This window comes from Eumetopias jubatus, unplaced genomic scaffold (genome assembly GCF_037043125.1).
Source record: "Eumetopias jubatus isolate StellerSeaLion01/CBP00866 unplaced genomic scaffold, mEumJub1_p1.0 scaffold_1, whole genome shotgun sequence".
Lineage (NCBI taxonomy): Eukaryota > Metazoa > Chordata > Mammalia > Carnivora > Otariidae > Eumetopias > Eumetopias jubatus.
In genome coordinates, this window is record NW_028274807.1 from 184,552,467 (window position 1) to 184,578,789 (window position 26,323).

Here is a 26,323-nt window from a genome sequence, read left to right on the forward strand (position 1 = left end):
CATGGAACATTCTCCAGAATTGATCACATCCTAGGTCACAAATCAGGTCTCAACCGGTACCAAAAGATTGGGATCATTCCCTGCATATTTTCAGACCACAATGCGTTGAAACTAGAACTCAATCACAAGAGGAAAGTCGGAAAGAACTCAAATACATGGAGGCTAAAGAGCATCCTACTAAAGAATGAATGGGTCAACCAGGAAATAAAAGAAGAATTAAAAAAATTCATGGAAACCAATGAAAATGAAAACACAACTGTTCAAAATCTTTGGGATACAGCAAAGGCAGTCCTGAGAGGAAAGTATATAGCGATACAAGCCTTTCTCAAGAAACAAGAAAGGTCTCAAATACACAACCTAACCCTACACCTAAAGGAGCTGGAGAAAGAACAGCAAATAAAGCCTAAACCCAGCAGGAGAAGAGAAATCATAAGATCAGAGCAGAAATCAATGAAATAGAAACCAAAAGAACAGTAGAACAGAACAAAACTAGGAGCTGGTTCTTTGAAAGAATTAACAAGATTGATAAACCCCTGGCCAGACTTATCAAAAAGAAAAGAGAAATGACCCAATTCAACAAAATCATAAATGAAAGAGGAGAGATCACAACCAACACCAAAGAAATACAAACAATTATAAGAACGTATTATGAGCAACTTCATGCCAGCAAATTAGATAACCTGGAAGAAATGGGTGCATTCCTAGAGATGTATCAACTACCAAAATTGAACCAGGAGGAAATAGAAAACCTGAATAGACCTATAACCACTAAGGAAATCGAAGCAGTCATCAAAAATCTCTCAACAAAAAGTCCAGGGCCAGATGGCTTCCCAGGGGAATTCTATCAGACATTTAAAGAAGAATTAATACCTATTCTCCTGAAACTGTTCCAAAAAATAGAAATGGAAGGAGAACTTCCAAACTCATTTTATGAGGCCACCATTACCTTGATCCCAAAACCAGACAAAGGCCCCATCAAAAAGGAGAATGACAGACCAATATCCTTGATGAACATGGATGCAAAAATTCTCACCAAAATACTAGCCAGTAGGATCCAACAGTACATTAAAAGGATTATTCACCATGACCAAGTGGGATTTATCCCTGGGCTGCAAGGCTGGTTCAACATCTGCAAATCAACGTGATACAATACATTAACAAAAGAAAGAACAAGAATCATATGATCCTCTCAATAGATGCAGAAAAAGCATTTGACAAAGTACAGCATCCTTTCTTGATCAAAACTCTTCAGAGTATAGGGATAGAGGGTACATACCTCAATATCATAAAAGCCATCTACGAAAAACCTACAGCGAATATCATTCTCAATGGGGAAAAGCTGAGAGCTTTTCCCCTAAGGTCAGGAACGCGGCAGGGATGTCCACTCTCACCACTGCTATTCAACACAGTATTAGAAGTCCTAGCCACAGCAATCAGACAACAAAAAGAAATCAAAAGGCATCCAAATCGGCAAAGAGGAAGTCAAACTCTCACTCTTTGCAGATGATATGATACTTATGTGGAAAACCCAAAAGACTCCACCCCAAAACTGCTAGAACTCATACAGGAATTCAGTAAAGTAGCAGGATATAAAATCAATGCACAGAAATCAGTGGCATTCCTATACACCAACAACAAGACAGAAGAGAGACAAATCAAGGAGTCGATCCCATTTACAATTGCACCCAAAATCATAAGATACCTAGGAATAAATTTAACCAAAGAGGCAAAGGATCTGTACTCAGAAAACTATAAAATACTCATGAAAGAAATTGAAGAAGACACAAAGAAATGGAAAAACGTTCCATGCTCATGGATTGGAAGAACAAACATTGTGAAGATGTCAATGCTACCTAGAGCAATTGACACATTCAATGCAATCCCCATCAAAATACCATCCACTTTTTTCAAAGAAATGGAACAAATAATCCTAAAATTTGTATGGAACCAGAAGAGACCCCAAATAGCCAGAGGAATGTTGAAAAAGAAAAGCAAAGCTGGCGGCATCACAATTCCGGACTTCCAGCTCTATTACAAAGCTGTCATCATCAAGACAGTATGGTACTGGCACAAAAACACACACAAAGATCAATGGAACAGAATAGAGAGCCCAGAAATGGACCCTCAACTCTATGGTCAACTCATCTTTGACAAAGCAGGAAAGAATGTCCAATGGCAAAAAGACAGTCTCTTCAACAAATGGTGCTGGGAAAATTGGACAGCCACATGCAGAAGAATGAAACTGGACCACTTCCTTACACCACACACAAAAATAGACTCCAAATGGTTGAAAGACCTAAACGTGAGACAAGAGTCCATCAAAATCCTAAAGGAGAACACAGGCAGCAACCTCTTCGACCTCAGCCGCAGCACCTTCTTCCTAGAAACATCGCCAAAGGCAAGGGAAGCAAGGGCAAAAATGAACTACTGGGATTTCATCAAGATAAAAAGCTTTTGCACAGCAAAAGAAACAGTCCATAAAACCAAAAGACGACCAACAGAATGGGAGAAAATATTTGCAAATGACATATCAGATAAAGGGCTAGTATCCAAAATCTATAAAGAACTTATCCAACTCAACACCCAAAGAACAAATAATCCAATCAAGAAATGGGCAGAAGACATGAACAGACATTTTTCCAAAGAAGACATCCAAATGGCCAACAGACACATGAAAAAGTGCTCAACATCACTCGGCCTCAGGGAAATCCAAATCAAAATCTCAATGAGATACCACCTCACACCAGTCAGAATGGCTAAAATTCACAAGTCAGGAAACGACAGACGTTGGCGGGGATGTGGAGAAAGGGGAACCCTCCTACACTGTTGGTGGGAATGCAAGCTGGTGCAACCCCTCTGGATAACAGTATGGAGGTTCCTCAAACAGTTGAAAATAGAGCTACCGTACGATCCAGCAATTGCACTACTGGGTATTTACCACAAAGATACAAATGTAGGGATCCGAAGAGGGGGGTACGTGCACCCCAATATTTATAGCAGCAATGTCCACAATAGCCAAACTGTGGAAAGAGCCAAGATGTCCATCGACAGATGAATGGATAAAGAAGATGTGGTGTATATATACACAATGGAATATTATGCAGCCATCAAAAGGAATGAGATCTTACCATTTGCAACGACGTGGATGGAACTGGAGGGTGTTATGCTGAGTGAAATAAGTCAATCAGAGTGAAACATGTATCATATGACCTCACTGATATGAGGAATTCTTAATCTCAGGAAACAAACTGAGTGTTGCTGGAGTGGTGGGGGGTGGGAGGGAGGGGGTGGCTGGGTGATAGACATTGGGGAGGGTATGTGCTATGGTGAGCGCTGTGAATTGTGCAAGACTGTTGAATCACAGATCTGTACTTCTGAAACAAATAATGCAACATATGTTAAGAAAAAAGAAAAAGAAGAAGATAGCAGGAGGGGAAGAATGAAGGGGAGTAAGTCAGAGGGGGAGACGAACCAGGAGAGACGATGGACTCTGAAAAACAAACTGAGGGTTCTAGAGGGGAGGAGGGTGGGGGGATGGGTTAGCCTGGTGATGGGTATTAAAGAGGGCACATTCTGCGTTGAGCACTGGGTGTTATGCACAAACAATGCATCATGGAACACTACATCAAAAACTAATGATGTAATGTATGGTGATTAACATAATAAAAAATTAAAAAATTAAAAAATAAATTCATGAGACTAAAAAAAAAAACAGCTAACAGAGAATAGGAAAAAGAAAAAAATACCGATATATTTAGCCACACAGCAACATATTTAAGATTTAAACAGAAACTTTTGGGAGTGCTTATAATTTTACATTAATACTGTTTTGCACATAATTATGTTCAAAATGCCCAAGCCAACATCAGTTGAATATAAGGAACTCCATCAAATTCCTTTATTCTTTAGGTCTGAGAAATTTATTTTATTTATGATCATTTATCAATAAAGTTATCAGACAGGGGCGCCTGAGTGGCTCAGTCAGTTAAGCATCTGGCTCTTGGTTTTGGCTCAGGTCATTATCTCATGGGTCATGGGATCAAGCCACACGTCAGGCTCTGGGCTGAACTTGGAGTCTGCTTCAGATTCTTTCTCCCTCTCCTTCCCCCTCTATTCCTCCCTGCTTGCATGTGCGAGCACACATTTTCTGTCTGTCTCTCATCAGGCAAGATAAGTTTCAGGATTTGTGGTCGCTTACACTGAAAATTGTAGTTAAGAACAAGACAAAAATCCAAATATACAAAACATAACCCTGATAACCAGCAAGCCTTACTACAGAATAACAATTCATTGAGACCTTGATGTAAAATATGCCTATAACTTAATAAATGTGAAGTGCTGGCAGGCTGTAGAGAGGAAGTAACTAATGAGTGCTTTGAAATTACACTGGGAGTTAAAATTCAAGACTGCATGCTATAAGACCTTTATTTTTCAAAAGGAGGCTGGCACCAAAAAAAAAAAAAATCACTGCTGTTCCACTACAGAACAAAATCAAAGCACCTGTTTAATTTAAGCAAAATCATCACAGGCCACTGGCCTGAACGACAGCTAAGAACCAATCAAACCCTTGACATGGCTTCCGTGAGGAACATCGCTCCTTGGTCTTCACAACCAGGCAGCCGCCGGTGACTCTGCCTCACAGACAAAGCCTGCTTCTGCTCACCTGCATACTTGTCTTCTTCCCCACCAAGATTCCCTCTCCTTCCAGCGTCCCGACCCCTCTACACTAATGGCAGCATCGGCTTCAAGAAATGCCAATGTCATCTTGCCACTCTCCAACCTGTAAATCTCCCAAAATTTCCAGGAGCCCTTAGGATAAAGAACAAAATCACAGTACAGCCTACAAGGCTCTGCAGTGCAGGACCCCATCTACCACTCACCTCCACCTCCACTGCCCTCTTGCCACCTTGCTCTCTTTTCCTCCAAGTCACCTGACCTTCCTCATTTCTAGGACTGTGTACAGATGCTCCCTAATCTCCCAGTCTAGGTTTAGACCCTCTTGTTTGCACATGCTGATCACAATTTTAATTCTATAGTTGACCATCTGACCATTTCTTCAATGTCTGTGCATCCCACCAGACTGTAAGATCCATACCTGTTTTGCTAACCATTATGTTCCCAGCACCAGTACATAGTAGGCACTCAATAACTACTTAAAGAATGAATGAATCGATGACCCTAATAAAAAGTTACTACCTCTGTGTTAGAAGTTACTACAAATCAACCTTTAACAGGTACATCGAATTAAAAACAAATTGCAAAAACAGGACCACACAATTCACAAAAGAAAAATATAAACAGCCAACAAAATTAAAAATATATTGCTTCCCCATTATTAACGATCAAATAAAAACAAAATTTTTCCCCATACATCAGAAAAGGTTAAAAATAGTAAGAATAGTTATAGGCACTATTAAGGGAAACAAATTATTACAAGCTCCTGAACGACAATTAGGCAAAATGAAGATTTTAAATTATAAGGCCTTGATCCTGTGATTTTATTTCTAAACATTTCTTCCACAGAAGTAGTACATAAATATACAAGATGGTTTACTGCAGCATTATTTGTAACAGTAAAAAACTGGAAATAGGAACGTCTGGGTGGCTCAGTCGGGTAAGTATCTGCCTTCAGCTCACGTCATGATCTCAGGGCCCTGGGATCAAATCCCACGTCCAGCTCCTTGCTCAGCGGGGAGCCTGCTCCTCCCTCTACCTGCCTCTCCCCCTGCTTGTGCGCTCTCTCTCTCTCTCAGACAAATAAATAAATAAAATCTTAAAAAAAACAAACTGGAAATAACCTGATGGTGCATCCTTGGGGACTTGTTAGATAAATTGTTATCTCTGAGTAATGGATTGCTACACAACCTTTAAAAGAATGAGGTCAGTCTGAACACACTGGCACAGAAATATGTTATCTTTTTAAATTAATCAAATAAGCTACAGAATATATGCTGTATCATCTCACCTTTCAAAGAAATGTGTGTTGATTTGTATATATGCATAACTAGAAGTCTGGAAGCATACATACTGAATTGCTATAAGTTATTGCCTCTATGGAAAGAAATTCGGGACGAGTAGCATTTTTACTATCTTGCTAATTTTTGTATTGTTCCAGTTTTGTAATGAGTGTTATAAACACAGAAAAGTAAAGCTTTTCAAAATGAATACCGCTCCACCAAAAAAAAAAAAATCCTAATTCACTGGTTGCATGGGTATATAGTAGGCACTTAATAAGAGGTAACTAAGAACCTCAACCCATGGACCCTAAACTACCTCTCCAGCTTCATTCTGTATCCTCTTACAGACCATGAGCCTCACCCAATCTTACTGTTTCCTGAACATGTCCTAAAACTTCTCATTTCTGCCCTCCTGCTTAGGCTTTTCTTTCAGTGTGGAATGTCCTTCCTGTGCCCTTTGTCTCCTGTTGACAGCAGACCACCTAACTCCCCTGCCACCATACCTACGTACATACATATATACACATGCCAAGATCCTGTCCACCGTTAAGGCTGTGACCAAAGGCCACATCCCCTCTAAAGTCCTTCCCAAGCTCCCAGTCAGAATTAAATGTTACTTCCTTGACTCCCCCATATAACTCCATTTATATTTCACTTTGGTACTAACTAACCATTTAATCTGACCTGACGTTAATATCCTTCGGAACAGAAGTCACGTCTGTCACCTTTGTTCTCCTGAATATCTAACCTGGAACCTCCTAAGTAGCAGGGCTTCTGCACCTGTTTGCTGGTTTGAATCAAATGGAAATGTGAGATGATAAGAAAACACTTTATGAAAAGATTAAATGTTCAGAAGAAACACAGTCCATCACTCTTTAATTGCCCCTGTTATGGTTTGCCCAGAGCACCTGTGACCACGGAAAGCCAGTGCTATCTGTCTGCTACTTAGCATTCCACGTTTACACTGACACCTTGTGGTCTACTTAGGATGACTTCTCCAGAAATTCTGTTTACCCTCTCCTCCTGCTGGAAAAGGCTGTGTCGGCTCACTTTTGTTTAGTGAGGCTATTCTCAAGAACACAATAATGGTTCTAGAATTTGACTTGAGTATCCTTCCGTTTCTCCAGAAATTCTTTCAGATTTATTGTCTAAGAACATAGCTTTGACCTCAGACAGAGAGAGCTGGCTTCAATCTCAACTGAGTCTCCTTAGGAAAGCTATTTCACCCTCTCTAGGTCTACACTTCTTCGTGGGGAAATAATAGTACCTATACCTCATAGAGTTTTTCACAATGGAGATTATATGAGAATTAAATACAACTCGTGAGCCCTTGTCTCCTTTCTACAGCAGACCACCTACTCCCCGGGAAATGCCAGTAAAAACTGCAAAATGCCAGCCTTAATCACTTATCAATAAACATGAATTATTTTTAGTATGTTACTATAAATATCCTTCAAAGTTTCCTGATGCAGTATTTCTGACATGACAATATTAAAGCCATGAAAAAGGCTTACTAGAGACTGAAGACTATGTTCATACATTAAATCTCATGCATTCCTATATAGAATACACAAATTCAAGTCTTTCATTAGTAATAATGAATTGCAATGTCTCCTCCAACTCTGCTCCCTGGACAAGAATCACCCATGGACACACTCCACGTAAAGCCAAATCATGCAATGCATAGCAGGAACAATTCAGCACCAACTTAAAAAACTTGAGGAATATTTATGCTCAAATCTCTTTGTGACCATTAGATTTGAACGTATGGGTTAATTTTTTAGAAGCAATGCAAAATTGTAACCACATGACAGGCTATGAAAAAACTGCAGAGGCACAAGTTAAAGTGCTCAGGAAATGGTTACTTTTTAATCACTCCTTGCCACTGCACAGCTAATTGTTGTTGCATTTTCTTTTTTTTTTTTAAGATTTTATTTATTTATTTGAGAGAGAGAATGAGAGAGAGAGAGCACATGAGAGGGGATAGGCTCAGAGGGAGAAGCAGACTCCCTGCCGAGCAGGGAGCCCGATGCGGGACTCGATCCCCGGACTCCAGGATCATGACCTGAGCTGAAGGCAGTCGCTTAACCACCTGAGCCACCCAGGCGCCCTGCATTTTCTTTTTAATGTCTGCCTCCTATTTGACTGTAAACCCTGAGGGCCGGGACCGTATCTTCGAAGCACGAAGCACTCTTCCCAAGTACCACAGCAAAGGCTGACAAACATGTCTCATTGAACAGACAAGGATACCTAATTTGTGGACGTGGGAAAACTACGGGTGTTATTTTTCATCTTTCCTCTATTTGACATTTCATTAATGCTATTCAAATATCATATATGTTTTCAAGATTAAATGTTTATTTCAACGTGTAGCATTTGTTTGGGAAGCGGTAACAAAAGCACATTAACAAGTCTTTTACAATTATCAAATACTAAAACTTTCCCAGCGGCCCCTCTTATGGTGAAAGAGAAATGAGAAAGGAAAAGTGGCCCTATCTTCTAGTACTTGAGACACAGAAAAAAGGCCTCCATCACAGCACTGGTTCTCAACGGTGTTCCTAGATGACTGGTGGTCTCCAAGGGTGCCTTGATGCTCCACTGACTGATCAAAAGTCAGAACACACTTGCGTCTAGATGACTGTCTACTCAAGACAAAAACAAGCAAAAAAGACCTGCTCCCTCTGACTTAAATGCCATAAAGACAAAAGTCACACAGAGCAACCTAGCAAATGTGGAAGCATAATTCCCAATTCCTTACAGATCTGGAGATAAGGCTTCATCATCGGATACTAACTTCCCTTTACACCAGATTGAAGACTAGGAGGCAACTTTCCAGAGAAGAAAGATATGTGGCAAAAAATGTCGAGAACTTCCCTCAAAGTATGTCCAATACTTGATTCTTCTCTTTTCTTCTGTTTTCTCACCCCACCTAAGAAGCCCTGGCAACATTATTCCCACCATTCCCCTCAAGTCACATTCGGCCAGTGGTTCTGAGCAGAAGGTGAGGCCCAGTGAGAAGACACTAGTACATGAAGAGGATGAAAAAGCTTTTCCAGAACCACCTCACTAAGAAAACAACTTAAAAATAACAGTCAAGCAGACAGTCCTTGCTTTACACAGTAACAACATGCATGAACTTCAATTCCCACAAGTAACACAAGTCATCCAACACCATGGTTCAAATTACAGTTAACACAGTGACATTTTCCAAAAATAATCAAAAGAGGGAACTAGCCAACAAAGATCAAAGTGCAGCAAATAAATGAAAAGTGCTAACACTGAAAGTGAAAGTCAAGTCCAATGTAAAGTTACAAAAGACATAACCAGCCGTGGGAATATGGACACTGCTGTCCAAGAGAGATTCTAGATACGCATCAGAGGAAATTTGTGAAGGCCAACTTACCAACATAAGTGAGGAAAGTGGCTATGACCAAAAGGATGAAGATGTCCCAGAGGAAGGGACGTCAGCAAAAAGTCTTCCTATTAAAGGAACTCTTGGAGATACTGCATAAGGTTGAAAGCACACGGGATAAAATGCTAGAAGTTGATCCAACCTTAGAAAGCAGTATGACACTTTGCCAAGGCATAAAAGAGATGTTTGTTCTGTATTGTAAGTTATCTGACTAGAAGACCAGCACTGGTCAAATTACTTTTGACACGTTTTTTCACAAAGAAATAAATTCTTGGTTTCTAATGTTTTAAATTATACTGTTCTCCATATTAGCTTTACTATTTTTTTCACTTCCCTATACATTTTCGATCAACATTAAGAGTCTGTCATTTAATGATGACAAGAATTTTTAGGTCATTGAAGAATCATACGCTTTCTCATCAGTTATTCTGACCATTCTGCATGGTTTCCGCTTGCACATTTTGACAACCCAGGCTACCACGCAAAAGACCGTCTGTACTCTACACACTTGCCAGGGTTCTTTTCCCTGTAACCTAGGACTGGTTAAAAGTAACTATAGCGGGATGTTTTGGGTTTCATCCAAGTAACAAGCCAGATAAATTCATGAACTACCAGGACGATGAAATAGTTAAGTACTGAAGGGGAGAGAAGAGTCGGGCAGGAAGGAAAAGAGATGTAATACAGGGTGTGGTATTTTTAAAAATATAAAGTACTTCTTTATATTAAAAAAGACTAGAAGACAAAAAGTAATGCTACTATCAAAATTATTTTGTATTTTCTTGGGAAATTGCAATATTTCTTTTTTAATGAATGGAATAGTCTTTTTATAGTTTTAATTACGCATGAACAGATGTACCTATGTGCGGTGTTATATTTTTTCTCTTTTATAAGTATTTTCCATGTTCTAGCACATACTCTCCCACAAGCACTGTTGTTAATGGCCCCTAAATAGTTGATGAAATGCATCTCTTAACGTTCAACCTAACCATTCCTGTGTTTCATGTCTAAGTGGCTTTCCATTATCTTCACTCATTTAAATGTTATGAACATCTTTAAGTTACTAATACTTAGTTCCAAACTGCTTTCCTAAAAGTATGCACCAGTCGCTGTACTCTGAGGTTTTCTCTTCTGAAAAGCCTACTTCCTCCAAATGAACACTAACATCCCAGAGGCTCTTCCAGTACTCTACAACCCTCCCATTCTCCTCCTGAAGCTTTAGGGAGTATTTAAATGTCTGCTACATGCCAGGCTCTGTACTGCATATCTGACATTATCTCATTTAATACTCAGAATCTGAATTTCAAGGCCAGCAATCATTAAGACCTACCTTTCATTCATTCATTCATTCACTCAATAAGTAAAGCTGAGTACATATAAAATGCCAGGCACTGGTAAAACAGTAGTAAACAAAACAAAACTCCCCCAGGAGCGCTAAGCCTCCCTCAGAGATGCTCCAAAAGCTGGGAAAAAAAAAAAAAAAGCCACCCCATTGCTGAAATACTTTGATAATAAAACTTTCTAATGGCTTCCATTATGCTTCAGATAAAATCCAAATCCTTTCCATGGCCCACAAAGACTCACTTCAGCTGACTTTCTCTACCTCTCCAATATACTTCCGCCAACACTACCCTTACCCACTAGGCCCCAGCCACCACTTTAACATCCTCAATTCTTTCCACCTGAGGGTTTTCCTTCATGCTGCTCTACAAAATGTCTTGCGCTTTCTTACCTTTTATGTCTTAGTTTAATGTCACTTCCTCAGGGGCTTTCTCGGCTACTCTATTTCAGGGAGGTTTTCTAGTATTATTCTATCTCTATCCCACTGCAGTTCATTTCTTTTTTTTTTAAATAATATTTTAAAAGATTTATTTATTTGAGAGAGCGAACACAAGTGGGAGGGAGGGAGAGAAAGAGAGGAACAAGCAGACAGGGCGCCCATCCCAGGACCCTGAGATCATGACATGACCCGAACTCAGACGCTTAACGAACTGAGCCACCCAAGCGCCCCTCAGTTCATTTCTTAAATAGTACTTAGGAGTTTGGTTTGTTCACCACCATACCTCCAAGGGCTATCGGAGCGCTCAGTGGACAAAATACACGGCAGGTAAACTGTGTGCTTAATAAATGAAATCATTCTTCCTTAGCTTGAATGAAATCTAACTTCCTCAAAACTTCTACTTATTGCTCCTAATTTTATCTCGTGTAACTCTAATGGAAAAGAAGTATATTTTTCAGCATTTCTACCATACTTTAATAAATTTTAAAACTACTGCTCATTTGTTAACTTTGGCACTAACCTGTTTTTAGCAACAGCTATGGCTGCTGACTTGAGAAACAGTATCAAGGAGTGTTTATGGGCATGGAAGCCCACAGTACACCAACTGGATTGGAATCTGAGCTCCAACACCTACACATATGAAATAGATCTCACCTGTGTGACTTTGGAGACGTCCCCTAACCTCTCTGTGCCGAATTTCATTTGGAAAACCAAGAGAGGACTTCACTGTCAGAACTGATGCATATGAAGAGCTTATCCCCGTTCCTGGCAGGGCAATGTTAACTGTCAAAACTACTACCACTGTCACGCTAGCTGCAGAGGAAAACTTCAAAATGGTAAAATATCTCTTTGGATCTTTAAAACCTAGTTTACACAAGTCTCAGCAAACTTAAATTTAAAACCATCATCCCACAAGTGTGGCTAAGGCACCCCCTTGCACCTCTTTCCATAACACCCTGAAACGAGCCCTCGTGCCATTCACCCTAACAGTCACCTTACTATTCTATCTCCACCACCCGACCCATGTGCGCAGGTCTAGTTTGTTCACCATATTATCTCCAACACCTGCAACAACAAACCTTTGATAATTAAATGAAGAAATTCCACCAAGCCTCCATTACTCCAGTGGGAGCCTTTTTTTAAAAAGCTGCCTTTTTTTTTTTAATACTGTTTCTGTCTACTCTTCCACAATGACCAATCCGTATTCACTGCTGGACCTGCCATAACAGAGGCTTCAAAATATTACAGAAATTTTTGTTCTTAGGTTTTGTTTTTGATGTGAAAACATGTTGATTCTTGTAGTTTTCTAAGAAATTAATATATATAATTAATTTCCTAATTTCCTTTCCATGGCCCACAAAGACTCACTTCAGCTGACTTTCTCTACCTCTCCAATATACTTCCGCCAACACTACCCTTACCCACTAGGCCCCAGCCACCACTTTAACATCCTCAATTCTTTCCACCTTATACCAATATAAAAAGGAAATTAATATATATAATTAATACTATTATTATAATAAATACTACCATCTTATTGGCTCCGTAACTACTTTTCTTATCACTATACCCACAGCCTACAAGAACGCTTGAAAGAAAATAAACAGATCTATTATACATTGAATGAAAGGTCATTTTCCGAGAGTGAAAACAGATAAAAGCTAAATGAAAACCACAGTCCTGGACAGGGAGGAGTCTGTGCGATGTAAACGTTTTTTGTTTTGTTACATATATTTAATTTCCCAGTTCTCCAGAGTGTGGTTACAGTATATAATTGAAGCTCTTCTTTTTTTTTCTTTAGGTAAACCATCTGGCGGAAGACTGTCGAGCACCCCCCCCATCCCCCCGTCTCCTTCTGTTTTCCGGGTAGGAATGACACAACCTTGACCCAGAAACCCCGCGCTCCCTCCCAGACCTGCCTAGTGACCAGTGACCCCAGGACGGTTCAACGCGCAAAACCGGAAGAAAGTGCTAGGGCACAGAAGCCACTATGGGCTCCAGTGCGAGACTCCAGCACCCCGAGCGCCCACCCTACCGCCCAGCACTCACCACGAGCGAAGCCGTGAACCCAGGCCGGTCCATGGCCCCGCAGACACCTCCAAGGCTATCAGTCGAGGTTCTCATTCACTAGGCGCCGCCATCTTGGAGGGGGACCAGTAGCGCGGCACTTCCGCGGCCACGTGAGATTGAACCACAACAACTACACGTGCAACCCCGGAAGCCTTGCCGAAGGAGCGCGGGGAAGGAGGGGAAGAGGAGTCCGGGGAGGGATGTGGTCGAGCCAAATCTCGCGACTCTTCTCTGTCTGTCCTGCCGCCCCTTGTGATTCGCCTAGACGAAGGAACTCTCGCGAGTAAATAAGCCTTGGCGGGATCCTGGAAGAGAGCCCCTAGCGGAAGGCTGGCTGAAGCTAAAGCGTAAACCCCAAAGAGGCGTGGCTTAGTGGAGGGCGGGGCCCTGGAGGGGCAGGACGGATTTCGGGAGGAGGCCTGTGGTTTCCAATTACTTCTTTTTGGTTTCCCTCTTGGTTTTAGGTGTACAAACTTTGTCTGAATCTCTGTAAAACAGACACAACATCAGAAGATTATTAAATAGGGGCGCCTGGGTGGATTAGTCGGATAAGCATCTACCTTCGGCTCAGGTCAGGATCCCTGGGTCCTGGGATTGAGCCCCGCCTTCGTCTCCCTGCCCAGCGGAAAGCCTGCTTCTCCCTCCCTCTGCAGCTCCCCCTGCTTGTGCTTTCTCTGTGAAATCAATAAAATCTTTTTAAAAAGATTATTAAATAACTATATATAAAAGACTTTCAAAGTTTCCTTACTCCAGCTAAAAATTAGCATCCTCTACTTCTTACTAGCAGTTATTGCACTTAATATTATTTACTTTTTAAATTATTTATTTGCTTATCTTGTTCGCTGCGGTACCGGTGCGCATATTTAGAAGACCAATTTATTAAGTGCTTAGTAAAAGTTTCTTGGAGTGGACCTGACTTTACATTTATTTAATAAAGTTCTGTGTTTTCTTTTTCTCATCTAGATGTGTCATCTAGAAATGATTAACAAGCATACCTTTAAGGGTTTCAGATTCTGAGCTTCACTAGATGAAGTTTGGGTACTACGTTTGGGCATAACGTCTCCAAGATTGAGTTTCCTCCCTGAAGTGGGGTTAATGATAGTAACTTCTTCATTTGGTACTATTACAGATTCCATGAGGTAATGCATACACTGTCTCAACTTAGTTCCTGGTTCATAGGAAGTGCTCTCTAAAGATAATGGTAATGTCACCTTCCTGCTTTAAATTACTCCTTTTTGCTGCACACATGAGATAGTCCAGCTCCTTACACACTTCCCAGATGGTGTTTTCTGTCACACATCCCACTGGCTAGGCTACTCAAAGACAGACTATACACTTTCAAGCCTCTACATTTTACCCATGTTGTTCCCTCTACCAACAACACCTTTCCCTATGCTGCCTGCAGAACATTGGTACTCTCCTGTTTGCTACATGTCACGATCCATAGGCCATCTCAAAATATGCTGGTTCACGTCTCCCAGGCCAGCTGGAGAACCTCTTACACTGTTGTTTGTCTCTTTCAAGGGCTTATATGACTAAGGCCCCCAAGGATAATCTCCCTTTTGATTAACTCAGTGATTAGGGACCTTAATATCATCTGCAAAATCTTTGCTGTATAATGCAACATAATCATGGAAGTTATATTTCATCATGCTAACAGGTTCTACTCACACTCAAGGGAAGTAATTGTACAAAACGTATGAATTATAGGGCAGGAATCTTGAGAGCCATCTTAGAATTATGCCGACCATATTTACCCATAAGCCCTTGCCAGCAGGTTCCTCAAAGTCCATCAAGGTTCTATCAGTGGCTTGCACTAATGTTTTCTTCAAAGTCCTTCCCTTTATCTACTGCCTGGTGACAAAGCCACTCCTATGGCTTAAATGTTTGTTACAGTAGCACCTCATTTTCAAGTCTCAAAATCTGTACTGGTTACCTATTGCAGGGTAACAAACTTAGAACAACAGTAAACTTTTATTACCTCACACAGTGAGGTATGGCTCAGCGGAGTGGTTCAGTCTCAGAGTGTCTCTCATGAGTGCGCCGTCAGGTTATCAGCAAGAAGGCTCGACTGGGACTGGAGGATCCACTTACAAAATGGCTCACTCCCATGACTGGCAAATTAGCACTATTGGCACATGGCCTCAATTCCTTGTGACACAGACTTCTCCACAGGGTTGCTTGAGTGGTATGCTCATGATATGACAGCTGGTTTTCCCCAGAATGAGTGGTCTCAGAGAGAACAACACAGAAACTATAATGTTTTCTACGACCGAGGCTCAGAAGTCACTCAGTTGTTATTCCTGCAATAGGCCATTTGTTATACAGGTCATCCCTACTTTTTATGGGATTGGACTAGGCATGACTACCAGGAGGTCAGAATCACTGGGTGTCACCATGGAGACTGGATAACGCATCAGAGATATGCAAGTGAAAACTGTGATGAAATACGACATACCCCCTAGAGCAGCAATGATAAAAAAGACCCAAAAGGCCAAGTGTTGTTGGCAAGGATGAAGAGCACCTGGAACTGGTACAACCACTACAGAAATCAGTGCCCTTCTTATTTTTTATATATATGTTTTTAATCAGGCTTTAATTCACTTTATTTTTCTTGTGTAGAACTATGTGGTGGCCCTAGTGGGAGCCAGGGTCCTCTGCACAGAGACTCTGGCATGGGTCTTTACAAGATGATCAGTGAATTCCTGATAGGGAGACTTTGTGAACACAGTCTCTTTCCAGAGGTCAGGGGTGAGACAGTTGTAGGTCTTGGAAAATGCGTCAAAAGTGGCCTTGGCAAAGTTGCCCAGAGTGGCAGTGGAGGCCCTGGCCAAGGTGTAGAGTTGTCAACCCCGGCCATCGTCAGTAGCTTCTTGAGACAATGTCGGTGCCTCTGGGTAGCAGGGATGAACCACAGCAGCCAGCCACTTCACATGGAACAGTGTGGGCATACCGATCTTGTTCCCACAGGAACCTCTCCACACGAGGACAATGGAAGAGTTGGCTAGGACGATGGCCCCATGGATGGCAGGGGCCACCTCCTTTGAGCACAGAAGACCCAGACCAATGGGCCCACTGTAGTCTCTGATGGCAAGAAAGGCCTGTGAAGAGCCTGAGATGGTTGGGAGCCCACTGGCTTGCAAAGCCTCAGCAACCACAACCCAGGGCCTGGTGTACCTCTCAAGGAAAGAGTGGCCACTGTAAGGCCAATCTGAAGTCCTCTGGAGCACCTTTCTCTCTATTCCCATTTTTTAATTGCTTTCTTAAAATGTTTCTGCCTATAACTGAATCCTCCCCAAATTCTCCCTGTCCCCCACCCCCAAGTTTTCCAATGTACCTCTTAGGTATTTACCCAAGAGAAATGAAAACATGTGTCCATTATTGTTCACAGCAGTTTTATCCATAAGAGGCAGAAACTGGAAACAACCCAAATGTCTATCAACTAGTGAGTGGATAAACGTATTGGGGTACATCCATACAATGGAATATTACTCATCAATAAAAAGAAATGAATTACACATGCAAAAATGTGGATTAATCTCAAAGCATTATGCTAAGTGAAAAAAGCCAGATAAAAACAAGTTCATACTTTGTAATTCCACTTATATGAAATTCTAGTAAAGACAAAATTGTAGTGACAAAACAGACCAGTGGTTTCCAGGCACTGGGGTGAAGGCAAGGGACTGACTAAAAGGGGGCACAACCGCATCGGGTTCCCTGCTTGGCGGGGAAGCCTGCCTCCCCCTCTCCCACTCTCCCTACTTACGTTCCCTCTCTTGCTGTGTCTCTCTCTGTCAAATAAGTAAAATGTTAAAAAAATAAAAATAAAAAATAAAAAGGGGGCACAAAACAACACTTTGAGGGGATAGAGATGTTCTGTACCATTATTGTGGTGGCCACTGCTTAGGTCCATACATTTACAAAAATGCATCGAATTGTACAATTTAAATGGATGCACTTTACTGTATGTTAAGTTATACCTCAATAACTGATTAAAATATCATATTTGTCTCACAGGATGGGGATGATTGAATATTATATTCATGGGAAGTACACAGTCCAGGGCCTGGCATGTAGAAAATATTAAATTTATTCAGTATTTTCCTATTGTTATAGATTCTGAATGCTATAAATGATTGATAAATTATTGAGGTGCACAAGCACTTGGTGATACATACTACTATACCTCCCTCAGAGAAAACAAATGTTATTTCCAGTCTCTAATGACCTTGGAAGTTTTAGATAAAACTTTTCCCCTAAAATTAAGGGGAAACTCTTTTCCTCTTCAATGTAATGATTGTTTTTAACTATGTAAGAAGAAATTATGTTGATACCATTTTCTGGTAACTTGGAAGGCAATACAATTCATTGGATGCCTTCCAGTATCAAGAAGAAATGTTGTATTCTCTCCTTTTTTACAAAGGTAAAAGTTTTATCAACTATTTCCACTAGATGCCCTTTAAGAAACATAGATCTTACAACATAACCTGGGAACTCCTTTTCAAGAAATGCTAGTACAAGGGCACCTGGGTAGCTCAGTCATTAAGCATCTGCCTTCGGCTCAGGTCATGGTCCCAGGGTCCTGGGATCGAGCCCCGCATCGGGCTCCCTGCTCCGGGGGAAGCCTGCTTCTCCCTCTCCCACTCCCCCTGCTTGTGTTCCCTCTCTCGCTGTGTGTCTCTCAATCAAATAAATTAATAAAATCTTTAAAAAGAAAAGAAAGAAAGAAAGAAAGAAAGAAAGAAATGCTAGTACAAGGGCACCTGGGTGGCTCAGTCAGTTAAGAATCCAACTCTTGATTTTGGCTCAGATCATGATCTCTGGGCCATTAGATCAAGCTCTGTGTCAAGCCCTGTATTGAGCCCCACCCCAGGCTCCATGCTGAGTGTGGAGCCTGCTTAAGATTCTCTCTCTCGGGGCATCTGGGTGGCTCAGTCGTTAAGTGTCTGCCTTCGGCTCAGGTCATTGATCCCAGGGTCCCGGGATCGAGCCCCACATTGGGCTCCCAGCTTGGCGAGAAGCCTGCTTCTTCCTCTCCCACTCCCCCTGCTTGTTTTCCCTCTCTCACTATGTTTCTATTTGTCAAATAAATAAATAAAATCTTTAAAATAAAATAAAATAAAAATAAAAATAAAAGATTCTCTCTCTCCCTCTCCCCGTCCCCAACTCATGCGTGTGCAAGCACTCTGTGTCAAAAAAAAAAAAAAAAAGGAAAGAAAGAAAAAGAAATGCTAGCAGAAAAATCTGTCACCACTTTTGCATGCCTTTTAAATGGAGTATTTCAATACATCAATATTTTTACCACATTGCAGGCATAGAATAATCTAATCTTCAATTTTAGAAGATACAGGAGGGGTGCCTGGGTGGCTCAGTCGGTTAAGCAACTGATTCTTGATCTCAGCTCAGGTCTTGATCTCAGGGTCTTGAGTTCAAGCCCTGTGTTGGGTTCCATGCTGGGTATGGAGACTACTAAAGAAATGAAAGAGAGAAAGAAAAAGAAAGAGAGAGAGAAAGAAAATGAAGTAAGCACTGATTTGTGTTAAACATTAGAAATTGTGTGATAACACTGTCTTCTTCAATTAAATCTACCACTATAAGCCAAGTTTACTTTTCATCAAGTTCTAAAATCTCAATAGTATTTATAAAAATTTGCAGTAAGTCAAAAACATACATCAAAAAACAGATTAGGTCTAGCTTAGGGTAAGTAAAGGACATAATCTTCAGGCCCAAGCTCCAGGCTCTTGTTACTGATTTTTATTGAAAAATAAGGTAATAGAATCATGTTCAGTAAAAATAATCATGGAATTATTTTAACCTATCTGCAAAGGGTAGCAAATGTATATAATGGAAAGGAAGTCAAATGAAAAATATAAAAGGCCTGTTTTAAAGGCCCATTTTCCTTTAAGTAATAGAATCAAGGTTATACTGTATGTCAAGTGGCATTGTTTTTCTATTTCAAATCAGTGAGGAAAACAAAGATGGTCCTTTCAATAAATGGTTTTGGGACAATCAGGTAGTTATTTAGAAGAATATAATGTTTTATCCCTCTCTCATACTTTATCACCAAACACTGTTTCAAATGGATTAAAACTTTTACTTGACATAATTAAACTATTAAAATACTAAAAGAGGGGCTCCTGGGTGGCTCAGTCGGTTAAGAGTCTGCCTTTGGCTCAGGTCATGATCCCAGGGTCCTGGGATCGAGCCCTGTGTCAGCGAGGAGCTGGCTTCTCCCTCTCCCTCTGCCTGCTGCTCTGCCTACTTGTTCTCTCTATCAAATAAATCAATAAAATCTTAAAAAATATTAAAATAAAAAGGTAAACATTTTAATATTCTTTGGGTAAAGAAACAGGTTCTATGCATGACTTTTTTTTAAAGAAAATATTTTTTTATTTTTTTAAAGAAAAATATTTACCGTATAAATGACAACAATGAATTTTTAACATTAAATAACTCCTATAAATCAATAAGAGAAAGATAATACCATAGGAAAAAAATGGGTGAGGGGCGCCTGGGTGGCTCAGTCGTTAAGCGTCTGCCTTCGGCTCAGATCATGATCCCAGGGTCCTGGGATTCAGCCCCACATCGGGCTCCCTGCTCCGGGGGAAGCCTGCTTCTCCCTCTCCCACTCCCGCTGCTTGTGTCCCCTCTCTGGCGTGCTCTCTCTCTGTCTGTCAAACAAATAAATAAAATATTAAAAAAAGAAAAAAGAAGAAATTGGCAAAGTTCACAAAGGAAGAAATACAAGTAGCTAATGAACATGTAAAAAGTGTTTTAGGGCACCTGGGTGGCTCAGATGGTTAAGCGTCTGCCTTCAGCTCAGGTCATGATCCCGGGGTCCTGGGATCGAGCCCCGCATTGGGCTCCCTGCTCCTTGGGAGCCTGCTTCTCCCTCTGTCTCTCATGAATGAATAAATAAAAACTCTTTAAAAAAAAGGTGTTTTAGGGCGCCTGGGTGGCTCAGTTGGTTAAGCGATTGCCTTCGGCTCAGGTCATGATTCTGGAGTCCAGGGATCGAGTCCCGCATCGAGCTCCCTGTTCAGCAGGGAGTCTGCTTCTCCCTCTGACCCTCCCCCGTCTCATGCTCTCTCTCTCTCATTCTCTCAAATAAATAAAATCTTTAAAAAATGTTTTAAAATCATTAGTAAAACCAAAATAAAAATTAAAACAACAATAAAGCACATTTTTTGTAAAGATTTGGGGCTCAAACTTACGAACCCAAATTAAGAGTCACATGCTCTGCAGAGCGAGCCATGCACTCCAATAAAGCAGTTGTTTTTTATTTTTTATTTTTTTAGAGAGAGCAAGCATGAGTGGTGGGGGGGGAGCACAGGGAGAGAATTTCAAGCAGACTCCCTGCTGAGTGCAGAGCCTGCCATGGGGCTTGATCTCTGGACCCTGAGATCAGGACGGGAGCTGAAACCAAGAGCCCAGTGCTCACTTGACTGAGCCACCCAGGTGCATCATAAAGTATACTTTTTAATCTTATCAAATAAGCAAAAAGAATTTTTTTTCTAAAGGGAGAGTATAGCAATTTTTCTGGTAAGCAATATGGCAAGTTATATCAAAACCCTAGAAAAATGTTCTTTGTCCTTAATTATCTCTACTTCCATTATGCTCTAAGGAACTAGTTTTTTAAAATCCACAGAAATAGGACTATAAGGATATTCATCTTACTGCTTATTGTAGGAAAAGGAGAACTTTTTTTATACATCCAAAAATGTTCATCAGTATGTGACTGAGATAATTTGTAATAGTGCCCACATGTAGCTACTTAAAACCATGATGTAGAAGAATCCTTAATAGGGGCGCCTGGGTGGCTCAGTCAGTTAAGCATCTGCCTTCGGCTCAGGTCATGATCCCGGGGTCCTCGGATGGAGCCCCACATCAGGCTCCCTGCTCGGCGGGAAGCCTGCTTCTCCCTCTCCCACTCCCCCTGCTGGTGTTCCCTCTCTCACTGTGTCTCTCCCTGTCAAATAAATAAATACAATCTTTAAAAAAAGCGAAGAATCTTTAAGGATACAGAAAGATGATAAACATAAAAATAATTGCACAAGAGCATACATATAGGCTGGTTTTCTCCTTACATCTCAGCAGATCTATTCTCTGCTTTCTCTGCCTTGGTATCTGTCCTAGGGAGCTGACCCCTAGGAACTGACCTCTGGTTTCCAGTTGGGCTTGGCCAGTCACACTCATGGGCAAATCTGAGGATGGCAGAAGAAGGAGGCCAGAGTATTTCTTCCTTGCTCCCTACCTGCCTTCACCCAATTCTGACAGGTGGTGTGTGCCTTGACAAATCTGTTCCCATAAGACAGCTTCCCCTCTGTGGCTCCCCTTTCTGGCCTCTTGTAACGACTTTTCCTTCCCTTCCTTCTTCAGGGCTATGGATGATAATGGCTTTTCATTGCTGTAAGCCCGGCTGCCTCTTTCATACCTAATTGATTTTCTCAACGCTGCGCATAGCTCTCCTCAAAAATCCCAGTTGAGTGCCCTCTATTTGCTAATAAAACTCTGACCGACAAAAAACAGTATAATCCAATTTTTGTAAACATACATATTAGTTATCTATCGCTGCGTAACAAACTACGCCAATACTTGGCAGCTTAAAACAACAAACATTTACTCTCTCAGAGTTTCTTTAGGTCCGATATCTGGATATTGCCTAGCAACACGTAGGCTAGTTCAAAGTCTCTCGTGAGACTGCATTCAGGCTGCCAGCCAGGGCTGCCAGTCCCATCTGATGGCTCAAGTGGGGGAGGCTCCACTTCCAAGCCCACTCCCATGGGTGTTGGCAGGATCCATTTCTTTGCAGGATGTTGGACTGAAGGGCTCCAGTCTTCCCTCTCTTGCGCCTGGAGGCCTTCCTTAGTTCCTTGCCGCAGTAGCCTTTCCACGTGGGAGCTTGCAGCATGGTCCCTGGCTTTCATCAGAGGGAGCAAGCAAGAGTGAACGAGAACACCCAGGATGGAAGCCACAAACTTGGTAATCTAATCTCTGAGGCGACATCCCATCAACTTTGCCAGGCCACAGCCAGGGAGAGGGGATTACACAGGGAAATGGATACAGGCAGTAGGACTCATTAGAGGGCGATCCTAGAGGCACAATATAATTTGCAAATGCACACCAAAAACATCTGTATGATGACTAGTTATCTTTCGGTACATTAACAATGATCTGTTTTCTCTTTGCGTGACTGGCAATTTCTAATGAATAATTACTACAGCTGTGACTACTATCATCATATGAATCTTTTGTTGCTAACCTATATCTAGCTGACAGCCACTCACATGACATTGCTTAATTTTTTACCTTTTTCCATGAACAAGTTGATATAAACCTGTCTAGACTTTAAGAAGAGTGAATCAATTATCTGCCATAATTGGATTCTGTTCAATATTTGACCCAGTATGAAGCTCTGTCTAGGTTTCCAAGACATGTATAAAATAATCAGGATGAAATGTGTTCAGCTAATTTTTGCATTCTCTGACAAAGATCTCCACCCTACTGGACACAGAAATTATCTTAAAACCTTATGCCTTGTGCATTTGCTGCCCATCAGTTTAGCAAGCCTGTCACACTGAAATAGAACACAGAAGTGCCCTTGCTGTAATTGCTCCCCTCTGTTGAAGTGGCAACAAATAATTACAGGTCACCCTTGTGACACAGATGAGGACAGCAAATGATTTTTCTCAGCCACTCACGATTGTTATAGTCAAGGGCAAATGGAGCTATTTTTTTCTTTGCAGTATAGGAAATAATGGGAAAACATAAATGAGGTTCACGATCTTCCCATTATAGGAAAATTAAAGAAAAATGTTCACCATTAAACCACAGTTCCAACTAAGCACGACGACAACTTTTATTATTCCTCAAATTAATTCCATCAACAAGTACTAAATAAGCACCTATTGTGTCCCATAATGTCCTTTTTTCCCATATGAATATCTTACCCTACCAACTTCATTTTTTTTAAAAGATTTTTTATTTATTTATTTGATAGAGAGAGGCACAGCTAGAGAGGAAACACAAGCAGGGGGAGGGGGAGAGGGAGAAGCAGGCTTCCTGCTGAGCAGGGAGCCCAATGCAGGGCTCGATCCCAGGACCCCGGGATCATGACATGAGCCGAAGGCAGATGTTTAACGACTGAGCCACCCAGGCGCCACCCAACTTCATTTTTTTGTCATGGTTCCATGATTCTTACAATGTTGTTGTTGGTTAAGAAGTCTGCCTCTTATTCAATTTCTTATTTATCTTTGATGCAAACCATTACCTAATCCTTCAGAAACACCCCCCTCTCCTCTCCCTTCTCCCTGAAAAACACCTTCAAAAATTATATCTTGGCTCATTAACAGCTGAACCAGTCAGAAAAACTTTCTCCTGACTCCACACCCGCCTTTCCAGTTCCCCTGGACAACTCCACATGAGTAAAAGAAATTGTGGTCACTTTATATCAGACCCTATGAGATGATTGACTGTTTCCCTATTTACTTTCCCACTTAATCCAAACTGTCACCTGTAACTTAGGCATTATAATTGAGCCTGGACTCCTGGTTTCTTAAAGGAAAACAGCAAAACTCATAAGGAATTCATTGCCACCTGGGAAAAGAGTTTGGCACTTTCTTAGCTAAACACAGTATTAATATAAGATCTGCTAAATGCACTCCTTGGTATTTTCTGAAATTAGCTGAAAACATGTGTCCACAGAAAAATCTTCACATGAATGTTTGTAGCAGTTTGTTCACAAGTGCCAAAACTTGGAAGCAACCAAGATGTCCTTCAGTAGGTGAATGGACAAAGAAACCGTGGTACATCCAGACAATGGAATATTATTCAGCACTAAAAAGAAATGAGCTATCAAGCCATGAAAAGACATGGAGGAAGCTTGAATGCCTATTATTAAGTGAATGAAGCCAATCTGAAAAGGCTCTATACTGTATGATTCTAACCACATGATATTCTGCAAAAGGCAAAACTATGAAGATGATAAAAAAGATCAGTGGTTGTCAGAGGTTAGGGGGAGGGAGGAATGAATAGGCTGAGCACAGAGGATTTCTTTTTTTTTTTAAGATTAATTTATTTGAGAGAGCGAGAATGAGAGAGAGAGAGTACATGAGAGGGGAGAGGGTCAGAGGGAGAAGCAGGCTCCTCACCGAGCAGGGAGCCCGATGTGGAACTCGATCCCGGGACTCTGGGATCATGACCTGAGCCGAAGGCAGTCGCTTAACCAACTGAGCCACCCAGGTGCCCAGCACAGAGGATTTTTAGGGCAGTGAAATAAATTAGTATGATAATGATGGATACATGTCTTAATACGTTTGTTCAAACCCATGGAATATACAATGCCAAGAGGGATTATCCAATGTAAACTATGGATTTGGGATGATCGTGATGTTTCAACAAAGGTGTAACAATTTGAACAATTACACCACTCTGGTGGGGATGTTGGATCGGCTGAGGAGGGAGGCAGGGAGCATATGGGAACTTTGTAATTTTTGCTCAATTTTGCTGTGAACGTAAAACTGCTTTTTAAAAAAGTCTACTATAATAAAAAAAAAGGAAGTCATTATACTCTTCCTTTGAGATTCCCAATGATAATAACCTTTAGTCAAATTCTATCTTCCCTATATCCAGGGAAAGAGACAGCGAGGGAAGGAAAGAAAGGAAAAGAGGAAAAGTGAGATAATGTAAGGAAAAAAAAAAGATCATGTTGATATTAAGACACTTTCCAACCCAAATGTCTGTTGACAGATGAACAGATAAACAAAATGTGATATAAACATACAATGGAATACTATTCAGTCTTAAAAAGGAAGGAAATTCTGACACATGGTACAGCACAGATGAACCTTGAAGACATTATGTTAAGCAAAATAAACCAGTCACAACAGGACAAATACTGTATTCTTCTGCTTATAAGAGTTGCCTAGAGGAGTCAAACTGATAAGACCAGGAAGTAGAATGGTGGTTGCCCGGAGCTACAAGGGGCAGAGAGAGATGGTTAGTTCATGTTTCATGGGTACATAGTTTCAGTTGGGGAAGATCAAAAAGTTCTAGACATGGATGGTGGTGATGGTTGCACAACAGTGTGAATGTACTTAATGCCAATGAACTACACGCTTAAAATGGTTAAAAGGGTCATTTTCATGTTATGTATATTTTACCACCATAAGCAAGACACTTCCTCATAAGAGGTGGAATACATTTAATAGATTCCATTTCAAAGATGAAATGCTACTCAGTGTCACCAAAAAAGCTGATGCACAACAGTCTTTAATCAACGAATAACCCAAGTTCTCCCCACCCCATCAATGCCATTTTGCCTCATGGATCAGAGTCGCTGAAGGGAAGGAGAGGGGGACATGGCAATAAGGGGTGCGCTCTATCATACAACACGGAGGCCCTGATCATTTGCCAATATGAAAAATTTTTAAAGAACGATATTTATTATTTCACATTTCCACTCAGCAACTCCATCATCCCGTGCCTCTCCTGACTCAGTTTGCCATTTTATACCTTCTACCTTCCTCATTGCAAGGCTTCCAAAGAGTTCTGCAGCACGGTAGTCTTTTTATTTATTACCTTCTGCCAAACAAACAGCAGTCCTGCATTCAAAAGGGCACGACCTTTTATTCTTCTGAGCTAGCTGCATGTGTCCTTAATGAACACTTTGGGCTTAATGCTACAGGCCAAACATTAATCTTTTTGATCTTTCCTAAGTGAACCTGTTTAGAGTTCAAATACTCATAAAAAAAGTGAGCCTATATCTTTGTCATTTCTCAGGTGCAATGCTGCTACATTGCAAAATGGCCACAGTTGCCCCAAATAATTACAAGAGAACACGTCACCACCTGCAGAGCAATGCGTCAGTCAGGTGCTGCCCCCATCCTCAGTTAATTCTTACTTTTGTTCCTCTTGTGAGTCTTATTTCTCAACAGACATTCTCCATTTTTCCCTTGAACGTGAATAGTCTGTTCCTGAACTAGTGCTTCAACTTCATGGCCTGCCAGCCACCCTTCTCGCAAATGAAGCTTTAGCAACACTGGGGGCTTTTGGTGCCTCAGATGAGTCGGGCTTGTCCATACCTTCAGTCTCAGGGCCTTTGCACAT

The 26,323-nt window shown here is 41.1% G+C and overlaps 1 protein-coding gene, 1 non-coding gene and 1 pseudogene across 5 annotated transcripts in view; all 3 read right to left on the bottom strand.

Annotated features, from left to right (window-relative positions):
- Positions 1-13,386, bottom strand: part of SLC25A26 (solute carrier family 25 member 26) — a 132,959-nt gene extending 119,573 nt beyond the window's left edge. For 2 of the 4 annotated variants that reach the window (XM_028110335.2, XM_028110333.2), the window contains exon 1: positions 13,196-13,386. In XM_028110335.2, coding sequence (XP_027966136.2) covers positions 13,196-13,270 — 75 coding nt within the window. In that variant the 5' untranslated portion in view covers positions 13,271-13,386. The remainder of the gene's footprint in view (positions 1-13,195) is intronic. The other 2 variants (XM_028110336.2, XM_028110334.2) reach the window with 1 other exon arrangement.
- Positions 13,387-15,840: 2,454 nt separating this feature from the next.
- Positions 15,841-16,464, bottom strand: LOC114214628 (small ribosomal subunit protein uS5 pseudogene; annotated as a pseudogene).
- LOC114214693 (small nucleolar RNA SNORA64/SNORA10 family) lies at positions 16,383-16,488 on the bottom strand. Its single transcript, XR_003610473.1, has one exon. It is a non-coding gene; the product is annotated as a small nucleolar RNA SNORA64/SNORA10 family (small nucleolar RNA).
- Positions 16,489-26,323: the final 9,835 nt, after the last annotated feature.